The sequence below is a fragment of the Mesoplodon densirostris genome, chromosome 10, assembly GCF_025265405.1.
Source record: "Mesoplodon densirostris isolate mMesDen1 chromosome 10, mMesDen1 primary haplotype, whole genome shotgun sequence".
Lineage (NCBI taxonomy): Eukaryota > Metazoa > Chordata > Mammalia > Artiodactyla > Ziphiidae > Mesoplodon > Mesoplodon densirostris.
Window position 1 is genome coordinate 68,596,195 of NC_082670.1, and position 20,556 is coordinate 68,616,750.

The following is a 20,556-nucleotide window of genomic DNA, read 5'->3' on the forward strand; positions in this document are numbered from 1 at the left end:
AATCGTGTGTAGTTTCTGGGCTTTCCTGCTGTGACTATATGCCCTGTTGTGTTGCTTTGTCACTTGGAACAAAAACAGTAGAAAAAGTTTGCACAGTTTTTATTATGAAGACATGATCAGAACATGTAGGAACATATAACTGTGCTTCTGCTATGGTTATTAGTCCAGATCATTGTTTTTAACCAAAACTGAAGATGTAAAATCCTAGAACTCACTAATCTATTTTAGTAGGTCACAGGAAGCAGGCAAACTATAGAAACCAAAATCAACCAAAAGCATCGTTGTTGAAAAACCAGCAAGAGTTTATCTTCTAAAGGTGTCAACTGAACAAATCCAACTGACGATGTCAAGGGGCCATCCTCAAAGTTCCCTCAGGTTGTTGATAAACCTTTCCTATCTCCTTGCCCCAGCAGCATTCTCTCCAGCCATGCTTTTCCCCATGTTTTCATTTGGTTGAGTAATGCCATCCATGGAGGGGCAGAGAGGTTCTTGGAACACACCTAACTTTCAGCTTCAATGGTCTAACCCCCAACTCAGCTGCTGACCTTCAGAGTATGAATAAACAAGAATCTTAAACTTCTCATGGCCAGTGTTGGTCTGGTTCTTCCCTCTTCGTTCAGAGAGCATGAACTTTTTTTAAAAAAATAAACTTATTTATTTATTTTTGGTTGCATTGGGTCTTCGTTGCTGCACATGGGCTTTCTCTAGTTGCGGCGAGCGGGAGCTACTCTTCACTGCAGAGCACGGGCTCTAGGCACACGGGCTCCATAGTTATGGCTTGTGGGCTCTAGAGCGCAGGCTCAATCGTTGTGGTGCCCAGGCTTAGTTGCTCCATGGCACGTGGGATCTTCCCAGACCAGGGATAGAACCCGTGTCCCCTGCATTGGCAGGTGGATTCTTAACCACTGTGCTACCAGGGAAGTCCCGAACTATTTTTATTTCATTGGTTTACAGAAGAATTGAGCATCTCTTCATCGCTGGCTCAGGTCACCCTGAGATGACCATGGCCATGCCTTCCATGTGACCCTGCTTAGTCAGCAGTCACACTAGAGACAGGAGGCTGGTGGTGTGTTTTCCCCAAAGTCTTCTCAAAAGGTCATACTACTTTGCCAGACTGAGAACTTCAGAAACCATGAACCCAGTGCCAACAAGTAGATGTGGGGTTCTCAAGCTCAAGGAAAAGTATCTTTCCTAATTCTTTCCATGTGCATAAAGAATTCTAAGGTGTACTTACTTCAGTTTCCAGTTTTATGACTGTCCATATGGACCATGTGAAAACAAAGTGACAAGAAAAAAAATGTTTGACTCGATAGCTGTGTGGGTATTTGCCATTCTCCCCAGATCCACTGAGCCCTGGGAAGCTGACTTCTATGGGTTACATCACCTAGACTCCCTGCTGCTCCCTCTTCTAGTTGTGTTCAATCACCAGGAAGCACTGGCAGGAGGTCAGAGTGGCAGCAGGAGGTTAGGATACTTTCTGATCCTGCTCTCCTGCCTGGCGTAACTTCTAGTAGTGCCTGTATCCTTCAATCTTCAGCTATCAACAGGGCTCAGGTGATACTGTTTTTTCTTTTGGCTCTTAACAGCTCCCACTTTTGCTAGCATCTCTGGGCACCTCAACATCCCTGTTGGTCCTTTAAACCCCGCCAACCCCTCTGTACACATTCTCATCCTTATCGAGTCTTCAAAGTCTCAGCTGAGTGTGTCTTCTGTTCCCTGCCCTAGAGATAAGACAAAGATTTGAATCCTGGCTCTACCACTAACTACCTCTACGCTTCTCTCTGTTTATAAAATTACAGAGCTGGAATCAATGATGTCTTGTATGTAGACAGAAATGTAGAGTAGTCCTAATCAGCAATAGCAAAATTCCTGGGTCTTGACCTTCCCCATCCCAGACTGACTCAAAGGAACTAGGAGCGAGATGCTGGAATCAGGAGAGTCCCTAAGTGGAAGTGGACCCAGTAATGCTGGGGTGAGTATCACCCATTTTGTTATTGAAACCTCAGAAAGACTCTTCTGATCCCTGCCCAGAGACCACATTAGGAGATAATTGGGGAACTTTCCCTGTTCCTGTTCAAGCAAGGAATTGCTTCTAAGGAACAACCTGAGGCCCTTTTGCTTAGCACGAAAAACAGGTCTTATGCAGGATACATGGTCACAGCTTACTGAAATCTAGAAAGGACACCTGAACTTCCCTGAGTGTTTTATTGTTACTCACTACGATTTACTGAGAGCCTACCACACACCAGGCACTGTACTAGCTGCTTTACATTTATTTAAACCTCACAGACCCCAGAGGCCTTATTATTTGTTTCATAGCTAGGGAAATCAAAGCTTAGAAATTTGCCTAGCCTACAGCATGAGATCCTTCTTTCTATATGGCCTATCCTGGAAAATGTCCCGTGTGCATTTGGGAAGAACGCGTATGCTGTTGTTTGGTAGAGTTGTGTATACACATCTGTTAAATCTGGTTGGTTCATTGTGTTGTTCAAGTGCTCTATTCCCTTACTTCTATATGGTGGTTTTATCCATTACTGAAAGTGGGGTACTGAAGTTGCCAATGATTGCTGTACAACTGTCTTTAGTTCTGTCAGTTTTGGCTTCATATATTTTGATGATCTGTCATTAGGTATAAATGTTTATAATTGTTATATCTTCTTGCTGTATGGAACCTTTTATTTATAGTGTCCTTCTTCATTATCGCTTGCAAACATTATCTCTTGCAAACTTAATGTCTATTTTGTCTGATATCAGCATAGTTACCTCTGCTCTCTTTTGGTTAAGGTTTGCACGGAATATCCTTCACTGTCAATCTATTTTTGTCTTTGGATCTAAAGTCTCTTACTGACAGTGTATAATTAGACCATGTTTTTGTTTTGTCAATTCATTCTATCATTCTCTATCTTTTGACTGGAGGGTTTAATCCACTTACATTTCAAGTAGTTACTGATAAGGAAGGACTTCATTCTGTCATTTTGGTATTTGTTTTCTGTGTGCCTTATAGCTTTTTTTTTTTTTTTTTTTTTTTTGCGGTACGCGGGCCTCTCACTGTTGTGGCCTCTCCGGTTGCAGAGCACAGGCTCCGGACGCGCAGGCTCAGCGGCCATGGCTCACGGGCCCAGCCGCTCCGCGGCATGTGGGATCTTCCCGGACCGGGGCATGAACCCGTGTTCCCTGCATCGGCAGGCGGACTCTCAACTGCTGCACCACCAGGGAAGCCCCCTTATAGCTTTTTTGTCCTTCATTTCCTGCATTACTGTCTTTGTGTTTAGTTGATTTTTTTTGTAGTGGAATGTTTATATTGTTTTTTATTTTCTTTTGTATATGTTCTATAGCTATTTTCTTTGTGGGTACAATGAGGGTCACATTTAACCTCCTGAAGTTTTAATTTAAATATATAGCTTAACTTCAATAACATACAAAAACTCTTTTATCTGGGAATGTCCTAATTTCTCACTCACTCTTGAAGGATAGTTTTGCCGGTTATAGGAAAAACATTTATCTTATTGAGAATCCCTTGTATGTGACAATTTGCTTCTCTCCTGCTGCTTTCAAGATCCTCTCTGTGTCTTTCCCTTTTGAAAGTTTGATAATGTGCCTGGTGTGGGTTTGAATTTATCTTACTTGGAGTTCATTGAGCTTCTTGGATGTATATATTAACATCTTTGTGCAAATTTGGGAAGTTTTCAGATATTATTTCTTTAATTATTCTCTCTGCCCCTCTCTCTCTTTTCTGCTGGGACTCCCACAAGTCCCTTAAGCTCTGCTCATTTTTCTTCAATCTTTTCTTTCTGTTCCTCAGACTCAACAACTTCCATTGTTCTATTTTCAAGTTTGTTGATTCTTTCTCCTGCCTGTTCACATCTACTTTTGAATCCCTTTACTGAATTCTGCATTTCAGTTATTGTATTTTTCAGTTCCAGAATTTATTTTTGGCTTCTTTTTAGGTTTTCTATCTCTTTACTGATATCTGCATTTTGATCATAGATGGTTTTCTTGATTTTCTCCACATCTCCCTTAAGTCTTTGAGAATCTTTAAGTCTTTATCTAATAAATCTGCCATCACATCTTTTTCAGGAACAGTTTCTGTTGATTTATTTTTTCCCTTTGAACGGACCATACTTTCCTGCTCGACACTTGAATCTAATAACATGATAATTCTGGAAATCAGATTCTCCCCCTTCTCCAGGGTTTTCTGCTTTTCTTATATAATTGTTTTTTGTTTGTTTTTGTTTTGATTGCTATAATCTCTCTCTGTGCCAAGCATCAGCCTGAAGTGTGAACTTAAGGTCTTCTCAGGAGGTTGTTTCTGAGCCTGTGCTTTTCCCTGGGTATGTGTGGTCACTTTCTAATTTTCCCTGGAAATGCACCTGCTTTTGAAGGTCCCAGTCTTTAATGTGTGGCTTCCAAAAAAGGAAAAAGAGAAAAATGAAAGGGAGAAAAATAAAGGGCATTGGCTCTTTAAATCCCCTGAAAGTCACTTCAGCCAGAGGGGTAGGGGCTTGCAACAGTGGAGGGAAATGCAACAACAATGGCTGCCCTTCTCTTTGTCTGCACTTCTAAGATTAGAAGTAGTCATCAGTGATCAGAGCACAGATCCCTGATATTTGGAGGACAGGGTTCAATTTGTACCCACCCTGGCTCCTGCAAGTTATGTGCAAGCTGCTCCAGGAACATGTGCACAGCTGCCTGCCAAGGTGCCTGGGGTGGGGGATGGGTGGCTGCTACTGTGCTAAGAGCTGAAATTGGCCAAAGTTTACTGCAATTGTTCATCCAAGCCTTCCCCTAAAAGTTGCAGATCCTCAATAGACTCCAGCGTTCTAGGACTTCCCTGGTGGCACAGTGGTTAAGAATCCACCTGCCAGGGGCTTCCCTGGTGGCGCAGTGGTTGAGAGTCCGCCTGCTGATGCAGGGGACACGGGTTCGTGCCCCAGTCCAGGAAGATCCCACATGCCGCGGAGTGGCTGGGCCCGTGAGCCATGGCCGCTGAGCCTGCGCATCCGGAACCTGTGCTCCGCAACAGGAGAGGCCACAACAGTGAGAGGCCCGTGTACCGCAAAAACAAAAAACAAAAAACAAAAAACAAAAAAAGAATCCACCTGCCAATGTAGGGGACATGGGTTTGAGCCCCCAAGCCACGGAACAACTAAGCCTGTGTGCCACAACTACTGAGCCTGCGCTCTAGGGCCCGTGAGCCACAACTACTGGAGCCCGTGAGCCACAACTACTGAAGCCCGCGTGCCACAGCTACTGAAGCCCGTGAGCCTAGAGCCTGTGCTCCGCAACAAGAGAAGCCACTGCAATGAGAAGCCCATGCGCTGCAAGGAAGAGTGGCCCCCACTCCCCGCAACTAGAGAAAGTCCGCCCACAGCAACGAAGACCCAACCAAAAATAAATTAATTAATTAAAAAAAAATAGACTCCAGAGTTCCAAAAGAGTTAGATCAGAGTAGAATTGCTGTCTAGGTGAGGAGAGAGATTGCTGGTACTTCCTACAACACCATCTTCGCAGAATCTCAACGGTGTTTTCTTTTAGCAAAACTTCTTTCTGAGAAGTGGAACCTATAACAGCTAAGCACTTTCTTACTAAGGACATCTCTGACACAAGAGACCACTTAGCCTTCCCTTTTCATTAAGAAGCTGTATCTAAATAACATTTCTAACGAAGTCCCAAATCCTTGATGCCACTGAAATCAGTGCATATGGTCACACAAAATGTAATTATATTTCCTCCACCATCACCAACAGCCCCCATTAGCATTTATCTTCTCGGGAAATGAAATTCTGATGTGCTCATTTCATGCAAATTATTACTGGCAGAAGAGAGTGGAAGATTTCCAGATATAGAGGCCCACAAGATAAAGAAGCCCAGAGCTGTTAGACCCAGGAGCAGACACAGGGTGTGCCTAACTTACCCTCAAGGTTGCATAAGCAAGATTTCAAAATTAATTCTACTCTGGAGACTTCAACCTAGTATACAATGTTCCTGGCTGGAAAAGAAGAACTATATCATTCTTTTTTTCAAATCTTTACCATTACTCTTGCCCTTGTATCTCCGCCTTCTCTTTCTGCAGGAAACTTTATTTCCTACTTCTGCACACCAAGTTTCTACCTCCAGATCTGTTTGGTTCAGTTGCTGAGAAGTCTGACACACCAGTGCCACTTGGAAGAAGCCATCTACCGGTGAGTTGGGGGTGCTTTTTCTATCACTTTATGAACCAAAGGCTCAAAGCACCTCAGTGCTAGAGATGCAGGGACTGGGAGCATCCTGAGGGTCTCCACAGCCGAGGAACTTGGGAGATGATCAAGATAGGACAAACGGGTGGAGGGCAGCATCTGTACCAGGAATGTCAGAGAGACCCCAATGGCAGTGAGGAAGCGCAAAGTGGAAACCCCCCTTAGGGCTCAGGTGGTAGGATAGAGTGGACTAAAAGAAGACAATTAAGAAAGTAGGACAATCAGGTTTCTCAACTACTGCTCCTCTCACTCTGCCCCTCCCAGCCGCCAAGGACTGTGAAGAGCTGGAGCTTTCTACCTCAGATTTTCCCCCTCTCCAGTCCATATATGTGATAGTCCAGGCCCTGCACCAAAATGCACCTCTTGCCTCAATTCAGAGGCTGAAGTGAGGGATTCACTTTTCTGGGAGGCAGCTTTTAATCAATTCTGGATGATGTGTCTTGACATCTGAAAGTGACACACTAACCAGTGCCCTTCAGTTCCCTTGCTACGTGTCGGCTGTGGTAGGAGCTAGGTGTACTGGGGTGACATGGGAATAGGTAATAAAAAGGAGAAGGTGGCTGGCACTTGAGAGGCCAGGGCAGGTGAAGAGCAAAGCATAGGAAACACATTGTGGATGTGGCTGGGGCAGTTCACCCACAATCTGAATCACCAGAGTGAGGGTCTGGGCTGTATATTTCTGACTGACAGGCTTCCTGTGTGATACTGAAAGCCAGCATTTCAGAATCACTGATCCAGTCCACACTTTCCTGTACAGATGAGACTAACCTACAGAACAGCCCAGAGGGCTTGCTGCAGCTAAAAGGCTGTGTGCAAGGATCTCCAATATTTTAGTCTTTATAAGAGCTCCCACTGGATTACCTGGGAGCCTAGTCCACAGGGTAGCCCTTTGTTTCTCAGAAGCTCGTAGCCTGCTAGTTCGCTGTTATTCACTTTTTCAACTGATATTTATTTAGCAGCTTCTATGTGCTAGGCTGGCTTTTAGGGCACCAAGATAGCTCACTGCAAAACAAATCTCTCTGCCTTCATGGAGCTTATCTTCTGGCGGAAATGTCTCTGAGTGTGTGTGTGTGCTTGTGTATGTATGGGTGGGGCACGCTTATATGGGAAAGTGTGTGGATTTTAAGGCTAAAATGCCAAAGAAGTTCTGTTCAAGGCATGGAAGAATAACTAGAAAATCTGTTACTTGTTCTTCTACATCCATCTCTGCTCTCAGAGCCTGAAGATGAAAACCCCTGAGGGCCTTTGAAATTGTATAGTCCAAGGTTCAAATTCCAGCTCCGCCATTACTTGCTTTGTGAGTTTTGGAAAAATCATTTAATCCACCCATGCTTCTATTTCTTCACTTGTAAAATGTATACTGATCTCACAAAACTGTTGCAAGGATTAAATTAATTAATGTATGCAAAGTATTTAGCACAGCACTTGGAGCTTAAGGAACACTCAATTAATTACTATAGTTTTAATTCTTTAGGTGGATACATTTTTTCCCCAAGTTTGATGAGAGGTATTATTTAGTTGCTGCTGATTTAAAGAATCTAGTTCAGTGCTATGAAATTCAAAATCTGTGAAATGTATCAATCACAAGAGAAACTGAAGAATAAGGTGTATACACAGATAAAAACAAAGTCACAGTCATTGCCAGGAAAAAATGAATATTCTTAAGAACCAATTCTAACGATGTTAGCTGTCACACTTATTACGAGTTTTCTGTATTTTGTCCATGAACATTTATTGGTGCCTCCTTTAGCCAGGTGCCATCATAAGAGCTGAAGACAGAAACATGACCTAGTCCTTGCTCTCAAGGAGCACACAATGTGTAGAAGATAATGTGCTTATTTAGAGGTACACACAGTGTTATGAGATAAGAATGATTTGACGGAGGAGGTGGGTTGGGCTTCACGGAGAAGGGGAATTTGAGCAGGATGTACTGCAGGATGAATAGGAGCTCACTAGCCATTTTAAGCAGAGGGGCAAGCATGTGCAAAACCACTAAAGCCTGAAGGAAATGATGAGTCTGGGGGAAATGGAAAAAAGATGGGTATGGCTGGAGCACAGGATCTGGGATTTGAGAAGTCATTAGAGATGAAGCTGAGAAGAAGTGAGCTTAGAAAAGCCATGATGTGTAGTCTGGGCATTGCCTTTGAGGCCCCGCCACATACACATCGTGGGGCTACTCCAGTTTTTAACTGAGAAGTGCATGATCCAATTTCAGCTTCAGAGAAGACAGACTGAATGGGAGCATGGCTAAGAATAAGGCATGAACAAATGAAAAAGCTCAGCAAAGCCAGAAGTGAGAAGTATAGGAGGCAAGAGAGTGTCAGTTGAAAGAGGTGCAGAGGGGATGACTCAGAGGTGTTTATGAGGGAGAATTCATAAGACTTAGTTATAATAATACAAAGCATTTCTCTGTATCAGATGCTGCACTACGTCTTTGTTTCCATAGCAACTCAGCTTATTATTATTTTATACATGAAGAAACTGATAGTTGAAGAAGTAATTAGCCCCGAATTACACAACTGTAGTTTGGAAGCAGAATTCAAATCTAGGTCTTTTTGGCTCCAAAGGACTAGCTCCTAATCTTCTGAAGAAGAGGGGACCCAGGACAATGTCAAAACTTACTTCTTAAGTAGTGGAGTAAATGACAATAGCCAAGATAAAGAATCCACAAGTTGAAGCAACTTCCCAGGGGTGTTCAGTTTGGGGTGGGTTGAATTTGAGGTAGCTATATGATACCCACTTTGCTCTCTGCTGTATCTCCAGTGTCTAAAATAGAGTATGGCTCCTGGCAGGTGCTCAATAAATATTGGTTAAATGAATAAATCCATGGGGAGATATGCAGTCGGCAATGGAAAATTCAACTCTGAGGTGGGACTGGAAGGCAGAGCTTTGGGAAGCATTAGCCTACAGGAAACTTAGAACCTTGAGATTAGACAACACAGTTCAGGAAGAACTTTGGAGCAAGGGTAAAGAGGTAAATGGTAAAGAAGTGGGAGCCAAGGATGGTGCCTGGGACTCTTACAGTGTGGGCAGAGGGAAGAGACACCAACAAAGAAAATGAAAAAGAAGTGGTGAGCCACTTTTTCTCCTGGAAGCCAAAAGTTTTTTTGTTTGTTTGTTTTTTAACTTTTTTTTTTTGGCCTTGATATTCACTGTAATATCAAGATATTTTGATCTTAGTTCCCTGACCAGGGATCGAACCCACGCCCTCAACAGTGAAAGCATGGAGTCCTAACCACTGGACAGCCAGGGAATTCCCAAGCCAAAAGTTTTACATGGAAAAAGTCAGCAGAAGGATCAAATGCTTGATGAAAAAGAAACTGAAAGCCAGCGTGTTTAAAAACTGGGTTGTCATTGCAACTCTGGCAAGAGCAGTTTTCTGATGGAGACAGAAAGTTGAGAGAGATATCAGAACACTCTGGGTGGCAGGTAACAGAAAATGCAACTCATAGTGGCTCATTATGAGCATCCCCAGAAGCCCCCAGTGGAGTCCCCTTAAATACTATCATCCAGGAATGGGTCACAGGCCTTGTGCCACTGCAGAGGAGCTAGAGAAAGCAAGTGTCCAATATGGTCAGCCTTTATCATGAAAGTCAGGCTCTCTGGGAAGGCCAAGGGTGTTGGGAAATGGCTGTGCGGAGATGACTGGTGTCTGCAACCAGGAATAAGGGGAAGTGATGAACTAGCACACACGCTTTCAAGGAGATGGCTGTGAAGCAAAGACAAAGCCTAGGACGTTGCTTAAGTGGAGCAGGGACCTTGGTAAGACTGGGGATTGCAGCTGTTGTGTTGTGTGTCATCGTCTAGTCCTCTTGTTTACAGGACAAAGGAAGATGGATGGCAATGATACGTTTCCCCAGTTCAGCCACGATGTGCTTTCCACATCTCATTCTCTGTTCACAACGAATATCAAGGGGAACGATGAAGAACTCACCACCAGTTATGACTATGATTACAGTGAGCCCTGCCAAAAGACCGCTGTGGGACACATTGAAGCCCGGCTCCTGCCCCCGCTCTACTCGCTGGTGTTCATCTTTGGTTTTGTGGGCAACTTGCTGGTCGTCCTCATCCTGATCAACTGCAAAAAGCTGAAAAGCATGACTGACATCTACCTGCTCAACTTGGCCACCTCTGACCTGCTGTTCCTCCTCACCATCCCGTTCTGGGCTCACTATGCTGCAGACCAGTGGGTCTTTGGGGACGTGATGTGTAAATTTTTCACAGGGCTGTATCACATTGGTTATTTTGGTGGAATCTTCTTCATCATCCTCTTGACAATCGATAGGTACCTGGCTATCGTCCATGCTGTGTTTGCTTTAAAAGCCAGGACGGTCACCTTTGGGGTGGTGACAAGTGGGGTCACCTGGGTGGTGGCTGTGTTCGCCTCTCTCCCAGGAATCATCTTTATCAAATCCCAAGAAGAACATTCTGGTTATGCCTGTGCCCCTTATTTTCCACTAGGATGGAAGAATTTCCATACAATAATGAGAAGCATCTTGGGCCTGGTGCTGCCACTGCTTGTCATGATCGTCTGCTACTCAGGAATTCTAAAAACCCTGCTTCGGTGTCGCAACGAGAAGAAGAAGCACAAGGCTGTGAGGCTCATCTTCGTGATCATGATTGTCTACTTTCTCTTCTGGGCTCCCTACAACGTCGTCCTTCTCCTAAGCACCTTCCAGGTATTCTTTGGCCTGAGTAACTGTAAGAACAGCAGTCAGCTGGACCAAGCAATGCAGGTGACTGAGACCCTGGGGCTGATGCACTGCTGCATCAACCCCATCATCTATGCCTTCGTCGGGGAGAAGTTCAGAAGGTATCTCTCTGTGTTTTTCCGAAAGCACATTGCCAAACACCTCTGCAAACAATGCCCAGTCTTCTATGGGGAGACAGGAGATCGAGTGAGTTCAACATATACCCCTTCCACTGGGGAGCAGGAAGTCTCAGCTGTTTTGTAGAGGAGTAGCAATTTGCTTGTTATTTTCAAAGGGAGACAGCAATCTATATAGGATGATAAGCCTCCACGGTTTGTTGAAGAATAGAGAACTCTTAAGTCTCTAAAGCAACTGCCCAGGAACCTCAGGGTTTTGTGAACCAAGACAGACTTGTGTCATTCCTTGTAGAGCCAACATGTGCTCAGGGGATATTCCAGAACAACTGTGGGCAGAGACCCGGACTCTCCAATGAGCTCATCGCAGTTCCTGGCAAATGTCACTTTGCTTTGTGCTTTTGCTCTTTCCCCCCTCATCACCACTTTGCTCACTCTCTTATTCTATTAATCTCTTTAATCAGCTAGAGGTTGGGAAGAGAACGAGATAGGCACAGGTGAATGGAACAAGGGGGAGTGCGGTCAGGACCAAGGAGGAGGAGGAGAAAGTGTCAACAAGGCTGAGCCTGGACGAGGATGCAGGCTGGACGAGGATGCAGGTAAGGGCTTCGCTCTCCCTTAGCGCCATCTCCTACTGTATTTAACTTTGGAGGCTTCCCCAGCTCATGGAGAGCTTAGGAACTGTAAGAACTTTCTAGAAGCTTTGGTTGGGTCCATGATCCCCCTTCTGCTAAGTGCATGACACATTTCTGCTTTATTATGGTTTAGCTATGACAATCACGCACCCTACATTTGAAATCTATTCAGTATCTTGCTCCATTGTTCACATGCTTCTTAGGCCTCATTCCCCTATACAAAAATTTACTAAAGGACTTCCCTGGTGGCGCAGTGGTTAAGAATCCGCCTGCCAATGCAGGGGACATGGGTTCAAGCCCTGGTCCGGGAAGATCCCACATGCCGCGGAGCAACTAAGCCCGTGTGCCACAACTACTGAAGCCCATGCTCTGCAACAAGAGAAGCCACCGCGATGTGAAGTCCACACACTGCAACGAAGAGTAGCCCCCGCTCACTGCAACTACAGAAAGCCCATGTGCAGCAACAAAGACCCAACACAGCAATAATAAAATATAAAATGAATAAATCTTTTAAAAAATTTTACTGAAGTGTTTGTTTATAAAAATATGCATAACTTTAATGAGATGAAAAAATAAAAGCCCTCGCTTGGAAACGGGAGGGTTGGAGGTCATGATTATGAGAAAGGGGTAGGCACTAGTGAGTTCCTCCATCCCAAGTGGAGGGGCAAGCTCGCAGCAGGATGTGCAGGAATGTTTCCAGAATCAGCTAAGAGCAGAAGCCAGGAAGGATGCGTCAGAACACTTAATAAGCCTCGTGTCTCTGGATCTGATGGTGTCTGTTTCCTTGTGGCTCTTCCTGCTTTCCTGCTGCCGGTGCCCACCTGTCCCCCTGCAGCCTTTATCACATAACTCTGCCTGGAGGATTACCCTACTCCAAAAGCCAGTTTGTAGAGGTCCAGGAGAGTAGCTTTGGGGAGAATGTGAAGGAAACTGTGCAACAAGAACCCCCTGTTGGGCCCGGGAGAGGGAAGACAATCGGTGAGGATACTGGGGTGTGTGCTCAGAGCAGAGAAGGGGCCTGTCTTGGAAATCAAACATCGGCCTGTAACCTCAGGGTCTATTACCAGGCAGGGCAGGCCTAGCTGAGGAATACGCTAGATAGGGTGGGAAAAAATGTCTTCCAAATTACCTTCCAGCACCTCATTTTTGCATACAGGCAAAGAGTTCAGATATACACACACACACATTTTTTTTAATGTAAAGTAAAAATTAAATAAAAGCTGAAAACTGCAACTTGCAATTGTGGTAAAGTATCATTTTAAGAGTTACTATTATGCCATGCCTAAAAATACTGTATTAGTCATAGAGACAGTTCTGGTGTTGGTGGAGCACGTGGTATGTTTGGGAGACCACCAGTTCATAAGTAAATGTCGATTAGGGAGTTGGAGGTCTCTGATCTGTGGATTTACTAGCTTACGGTGATGCAGCATCTAAATAATCTCATTCGGATCACAGCACACACCCCACAACTGTCATCTCAACTGTCTTTATTCTGACTTGCTACCAAAAATCTTTTTGCCTCGTTAGGAAGTCTAGGAAGTCGTGGATTTAGTCCTATTTGAATGCTTCATGCTTTGCCAGTGTCCTTATTGATGCTCAAATGGTCCCCTCTTTGGCCGGTGGGAACTTCTAATTCAAGCTGACTCCTAATCAAAGCTTTTAAATCCTATTTGTAAAGGAGAGGAATTGGAGAAGCTCACTTAAATAAGCAAAGATTTTCATCTTGGCTGAGCTAAGAATACAAATATGTTAGTGCATTTCCTATCTGATGCAGGCAAGAAACACAAGGCTCCTGGAACCTGGCAACTGGGGCACTGGAAGTTACTAAGGTTTTACTTTCTTGCCTCGTGGCTAGAGAAGGTTTCAGAAAGATGTGTGTGTGTTGCCAGGGGTTGGGGGGGGATGCTTTACCTGCAGATATTTATATTATCCTAATGAATGCATTAAACTTTGTTTTGATGATGATGAAACATAAATATTGTTTGAAAAAACTATGACTTGGAAAATGAATCAATACTCTATATTGTTTTAAAAGAAAAACTGTCTGATTACCAACTACCCTGTCCTTCTTCTCCCAAAACTCTGACAACCACCATTCTATTCTTTCCATCTATGAGTTTGATGATTTTAGATTCCTCATATAAGTGGAATTATGCAGTTCCTATCTTTCTGTGATTGACTTATTTCACTTAGCATCCTGTCCTCCAGGTACATCCATGTTGTTGCATATTGCAGGATTTCCCTCTTTTTTAAGATGAAATAAGATTCCTTAGATGTATTGACCACATTTTCTTTATCCATTTATCAACATGCATAGAATTTCAGTTATACAGGATGAATAAGTTCTTAATATCTGTTTTACAACAGTGTGCCTACAATACTGTATTGTACACTTAAAGATCTGTTAAAAGGGTAAATCTCATACTGTATTCCTACCACAATAAAAAAGTCTTTAAACTGCCTGCTTTGTTATGCTGTGGCGCGACAGACTGTCTTATGATTCACAGCTTTTCACTCCCTTCCCCGTCATTACACATGCCAGTCCTTGCCGTGTGACTTGCAGCGCCCCTACAAGAGGGACCCCCCTGCCCCAAGCCACAGCCAGAAAGTGAGCAGAACTGACAGTGTCGAGTGACTGGGTGGAGCCTCTGGCTCTCTCTGCTCAGCCACAGGAAGGCCCGTCCCAGAACACAGGTTCAGCCCAGGTGCCTGGTGAGTGAGTGGGAAGACGCAGAGAGCAGAGCCAGGGCCCCGGCCATACAGCGGCCCCACGTCACAGGAGTAAGAGGTCCATGTTCACTGTGGTACGCCCCTGACTTGTGGAGGTTGCCTGCTAAGAAGCAGAAAAGGTAATGGATACATATGGCAGCTGGTGCCCTCAGAGGTAAAATTTGGAAAAGTGTCTATTTGTTTTTCCATCATGGAATTCAATGTGACAAGCACACCTGAGGATCTACCGTGTGCCAGACTGGCGCGGGTTCATAACGACGGATATGTTATTCCCACGCCCTTAGACCTCCTAGTCCAGGGATGGCTGATGGGGAGGCGCGGGGGAGAACAGAGTATTAATAATCACAATGCACTGTGCAAAGCACAGAAACAGAGGTGCACGTGTAGTTTGTTGAAAGCCCCGAGGAGGTGACTAACCCGGTGACAGTCCTGCATCACTGTTATAATAGCTACAGTAGGATTTTATTGTCTCCAAAGAAACTGCCACTTGAAAGTTGCCAACCATCTCCATATCTAGAAGTGGAAGAAACCTCAAGTCTCCTTTATTCTAGGGAGAACGTTCGAAGTGGGCTGAATTAAGCAAATGTCAGGAAAGATGATCATTCCAGAGGATGGGTATCTTAAGACTTTTGGTGGAGCTGGGGCTTGACACAGTCCACCCCATGCTATCCTCTTCCATCTGTGGCAACTGGGGCAGTTGGAGCACTTTTTCAGAGAGGCCCTGCAGCCTCCTGGGAGTAAGCCATCAAGACCCTATCTTTCCACTTTCACTTTTTCTCATTATTAAAATTTCCCTGGGAATTCCCTGGTGGCGCAGTGGTTAACACTCCGCGCTCCCAAGGCAGGGGGCCTGGGTTCGATCCCTGGTCCGAGGACTAGATCCCACATGCATGCCACAACTAAGAGTTTGCATGCCCAACTAAGGAGCCTGTGAGCCACAACTAAGGAGCCCTCAGGCTGCAACTAAGGAGCCCGCCTGCTGCAACTAAGACCTGATGCAACCAAATAAATATTAAAAAAAAAAAAAGTTTAAAATTTCCCTGACAAACTGAAATGGCCTCAGGTGAGATTAGCCAGCAGCAAAAGCCACCAAAGGCTGCCAAGAGGAAACTCAACACGAGTGAAGAGGTGTCTGGGCTGGTGAGCTGACCTCTACAAGGCAGCCCATGAATTCAGGGGAAGGCTGGCCCTGGGTGTGGTGAGTGACTGAGATTGGAAACTTCTTCAGACGCCACCCGTCTAGCACCATGTTTTTAATTTGACATCCTTGGGATATCCTTGCTGCCTCACGGCCACACCATCTCCACCATCACCTGTCTCGAATCTCCTCTTCCCACTCAGCTGGTTTGCTGCCCAGTGGATGCCCCACCCAGGAATGAGGCACTGGCCTCCCCTTCCTGCAAGCCCCCATTCCTCACATGGTTCTTTCAGAGGCCCCTCCTTTGGCTTTGGGGAGAGGAACCCCACCCTCCTTCCCAACACCCCCACCCACTTCTATAACCCTTTCCTGCCCAAACTTGTCTCCTTACACAGGATGGGGTGAGAAGGGTTGTCATGGTGATTAGGGGCACAGGGCTGATTCTGTTATTCTTAGTAAGCCCTGGGGGAGGTGTGTGATCCTAGGTGTCAGTGGTTTTTTGTAGAACTGCTGGGTACATAACACCTCTTGGCCCTCAGCCTCAGGCCATAGTTGCCAGCTCTGGGACAACAGGAAAAGTCCCACATATTCTGTTATGTAGAGAGCTGAACACATAGCTGCAGGTATGACTTGACCCACTCAAGACCACAGTGGGTCTAGTATACACCTTAATCAGCATCTTAGACTTCTGTTACCGCACATAAGGTTACATCAGCGCCATGTCTGGGCAGTGATCGGAAACAAATACCCAAAATGCATACAGCAGACTTCCCAGCAGAGTTAAGGGGTTTCCACCAGGTCTGGACATATCTAATAAAGTGATGAGGTGGACAGCCTGTAAGTGTCTACTTGGTTTGATGATTTGCACAGGGTGAGGGGGACATGGTGCGTGGGCTGGGAAAAGGGGTCATACTGGGAAGGGTCTAGTGAACAGACACAGTGGGAGTGGAGAGAACAGCATGGTGGCCTCCCAGCCCCACTCGCCACGAAGGGTGTCTGGGGTAGAAGGTGAAGGGGCGCTGGGAGTCATGGGACCCCAGCATCACTGCTGAGGCACATGAGTGCAAAATGTAACACTGGTTGGGGGAGCGAGGGATTCTTCCTACTTCTTCGAGGACCGTGGGGATTCTCTGGCTCTCCTGGTGAAGGGGGCTTTGGGGACACCGGGAGCTTCCTCCTTGGTGGAGATACCAGAGCACTGACAGCAACACTCAAAACATGCTGTCCATGTGAGTGAACCAGGGAAAGGGCTCAACCGTCTATTAACAGAGCTCTGTCACATATAGTTACTGCATTCTGTTGAACGAAAGAAACCAGAAAGAGGACAGAGTCTGTGATGCCATTTATATGAAGTCAAAGAAGAGGCACATCTAATCCATACACAGAAGTCAGAGTGGCCCCTGCCTCTGGGTGGGGTACAAGGGCACTTTCTGGGATGACAAGGCTACTCCCTATCATCTGGCTACAGGGTGTATGCATATCAAAACTTCACCAAGATGTACACCTAGGTCTAGTGCGCTTTGCTGCACATAAGTTATACCTCAATAAAAATAACAATTAAAGAGCTGCATTTATAAAGAATTTTTAATAACATGAGGACATGCCTATACAGTAATCTTTAGCAAAAAAAAAAGCAGCATAAAGAACTGGAATGTGTGTGAGAACAATTAATCAGAAAGTATGCAAGGGAAAAGGTGTGGATTAAAACACATCATGTGTTAAGAGGGACTGTTTTGAGATTGTGAGAATGTCTAATTTTTTCCATACTTACTATTTTTCTGTTTTTCCTAACTTGATACAATAAGTATGTGTTGGTTTTAGAATCAGACACCTGTTCTAAAAACTAAAAGATTCATTTGCTATTTTTTCAGTCCATCTCACTGTTGACATTGACCTAGAGTCAGCGTGAGACCGTCTGTTTGTGTGAGCTGCTGTGTGGCAGGGTTTCAGCTCATTGAGCTCATGCAGTTGGCCCTTTGAACCCAAGGAAGAGATTCAATGTCCTCCCCATCTTGTGGATGAAGCTCTGAGTCCAGAGAGAGAAGCAGCCCTCGGAACTCGGGTGTAATGACTCAAAGTGGAGCAGCTACTGGAAGCCTAGCCAGCACCCCACAAGGAGGGCTGGGCATCAAGTCCAGAGTAGCAAACCAGTCAGAAGATCATTTCTCATGGAGAGTCTGAAGGCCATACATACATAACAGAACCAGAGCCCTGCAAACTGGGAAACTGGGAGGGCCAAGGTAAAAAAAGAAGCGGAGATGGCAAAACTAAGTCACAGCATGATAAACTGCTGGTTTACTGTTGCTATTGTATCCAGAGCAATGTTTCATTGATTAAATGCTGAAGACGTTCCCACGGGTCCTCCCTTCCTTGTGCATCCCTGGGATGAACCCCTACCCCAAGAGGTGACCTGAATGTCCCCCTAAAAGGGGGTCACACACCCTGCTAAGCTGTGCTTCCTTGTTTCAGCCTGTGAATCCTCACCCTGTATTGCCCAAATGTGGTATTTTCCAAACCAACTTGGCCATGGAGTCATTTTGTATTTAAGGGGAGAGGCCCCTTGGGGCCCCCAAGTCTAGCACATCATTTCACGGAATGGGGAAATAGAAGCTCAGAGAAGGGAAGTATCTTGCCAAGGGTACACCGTGAGCCAGAAGCACAGTATGGGCAACTTCGAGCCTGCTCCACTACTCCATGCTGCCCTCTGCGGGTGAGTGTGCCCTCAACTCCACGGCCACCCCGATGACAAGACCCACAGAACACAGGGCAAAGCCCCAGCTCCACATGGTGAAGTAGCAATACAATACAAAGCAACCAATGCCACACACAGAAAAGCAACATTTGTCTGGCAGCATCTGAGAGTTCTACCCAGTGTATTACCAGTGAACGTAAGGCTTCTCTTCCACCAGCCAAAACTATATTCCCCATTTCCTGTGAAATTCTGTATTAATTTATTTGCTACACATTTTGTGAACGCTTTCTCAAGCATACTTTGTACGTCGCTGCTTAACTAGCCCACAGAGAGCCAGTACCTACAAAAGACTACAACTCGTTCTGTCGTTTGATCTCAACCACAGATCTGTCGAGTAGGTTTGTGTTTGGGGCTTTTCCCCCCCATTTTACAGGTAAGAAAACTAAGGCCTGGAGAGTTTCAGTAACTTGTACAAATCAAGTAGTAAAGAGTGAAGCCGGGTGTTAAGTCCAGCCTCATGACTAGAGTCCAGTTCTCAATTGCTGCCTCTTGTATGAACTTGAACATCTTCTTCATAACTCACTGTCCTGGTTGAGATTACCAGTTGCTGGGTCCTTCTGTGCTTTTCTGGCTTTTCCCAGCAGTCATATCCTTCCATTCTGTAAGCACCAGCCATTAGCTTCTCCCTTTCAGCTTCTATTTTGCTGATACTAATATGCTCTAGACAAGGACCCCACAGGGAACCAATTTTTTTAGAATTTTATATAATAAATCTCTCTAAGAAAGGATCACTGAATGATAACTAAGAGTCTGATGTTTACTGAGTGTATATTATGTGCTAAATTCTGGACATGGATGCCTCATGTAATCTTCCCAACAAACCCATGAAGCAACTACCATTATTCAGCCCACTCCACAGATAAGAAAGCTGAGGGTAGGGCAAGGCTTCGAGCTCAGGCAACCTGACTGTAGAGGCCACTTTCACAGGTTTGGGGTCTCCTCAGATCACAAGCCAGTGCTTCTTATTCTGTGGCGCTGGCTCTCCACTATGTTCTTGGTTTTGTGGTCTACAATTAAGGTTTATAGATAAGTAACCAACCACCAAGGAAGCCTGGGGTGACTGCATATAATATTGAAATAGAATCTTGAACTTGACCCTATTCTTCTGCCATTTGTTGCCTGTTTCGTGTTGAAAAATTCTCACAGAAATTCCAGATAGACTGTATCTTGGAGTGAGGAACTCTGCTGCCTACATCCCTGGCAGAATACAGGCACTCACAAATGCCTGCTGGCTTGGAGGGCTGCAAAACAGTGGATAGGGAGAGCGAAAATGCATAATGACATGCTCCCAAGATGCTTGATCTGGAGAAAGATGGGCAACATATTTAGCTCACAGGTAAAGGTATAGTAAAAACCCTTAAGCAACCAGTTATTTTAGTTTGCAGAGGAAAACAGTATCGGGTAGTGAGCATATGTGTGTGAGTTGTGGCAGGCAAGGGGGGTGAGGGGAGAGCAGATAAAGGGGAGCACGGGGTTAAGGTGATGTTCCCTTCACTTCAAAGTTGGTTTCAGACGGCTTTCATGGAAAACAAATGGCAAGGGGGTCAGAATCTCTCACCCTTTGAGCCTCCCTATTGATAAGCCCTGTGGTCTTAAGCCCTCCTAATCATTTGCTTCTTGGAGAGCAGTTTCTTTCAGTAAAATGAGGGCTTTTGACTAGATGGACATGAATGTTCTTCTAGTTCTATTACCCTTCAATTCTTTCTGTTTTCCCTTCAATTCTTTCTGCTTTCTAACAGACTGTGGTTGGATGAACTGAGAACCAAAAAGAAACTGTGTAATCAGGGAAGCCCATGAATAAGCTTTCAGACCAGCTGTCTATTTTCTAGTCTATTTCAAGCTCAATTTTTCTTTCTTTTAGAAAAAAGGACTGTTCTCTGATGATTTTCTGCACTGCCACATACTTATTCATTAAAACTCCGCCCCCAAGTCAGAAGAAACTGTGCATTTCCTACTTTTATGCTGTATGTTTGGTCTGCACAGCTCAACTGGTCAGAGGAACTGAGACATCTGTCCCCCTGCGAGAATCTCTCTCGGTAAGTCATCTCTCAGCCACTTTGCCTATTACTTAGCTCAGCTTGTGTGATGAGTAAAAGCCTTTGCAGGAAACCATGGAAGACATTAGAAAAACACCAGGTGCTCGCTGAACTATCTTAAAATATTATCTTTAAGGAAAAAGTTAGAATTCAGAATGGTTTCAGACTGTGATAACATCAAAGATACAAAACATGATTATGAAT

General features: G+C 44.9%; 1 protein-coding gene across 1 annotated transcript; it reads left to right on the plus strand.

Annotated features, from left to right (window-relative positions):
* Positions 1 to 10,069: 10,069 nt before the first annotated feature.
* Positions 10,070 to 11,191, plus strand: LOC132497112 (C-C chemokine receptor type 2-like). Its single transcript, XM_060110054.1, has one exon. It carries the CDS (start codon positions 10,070 to 10,072, stop codon positions 11,189 to 11,191), a length of 1,122 nt encoding a protein of 373 aa, XP_059966037.1.
* The last annotated feature ends 9,365 nt before the right edge of the window (positions 11,192 to 20,556 follow it).

Bases quoted from the DNA above. Each gene is read 5' to 3' on its own strand.
- LOC132497112 (XM_060110054.1), top strand. From the start codon at position 10,070: ATGGATGGCAATGATACGTTTCCCCAGTTCAGCCACGATGTGCTTTCC.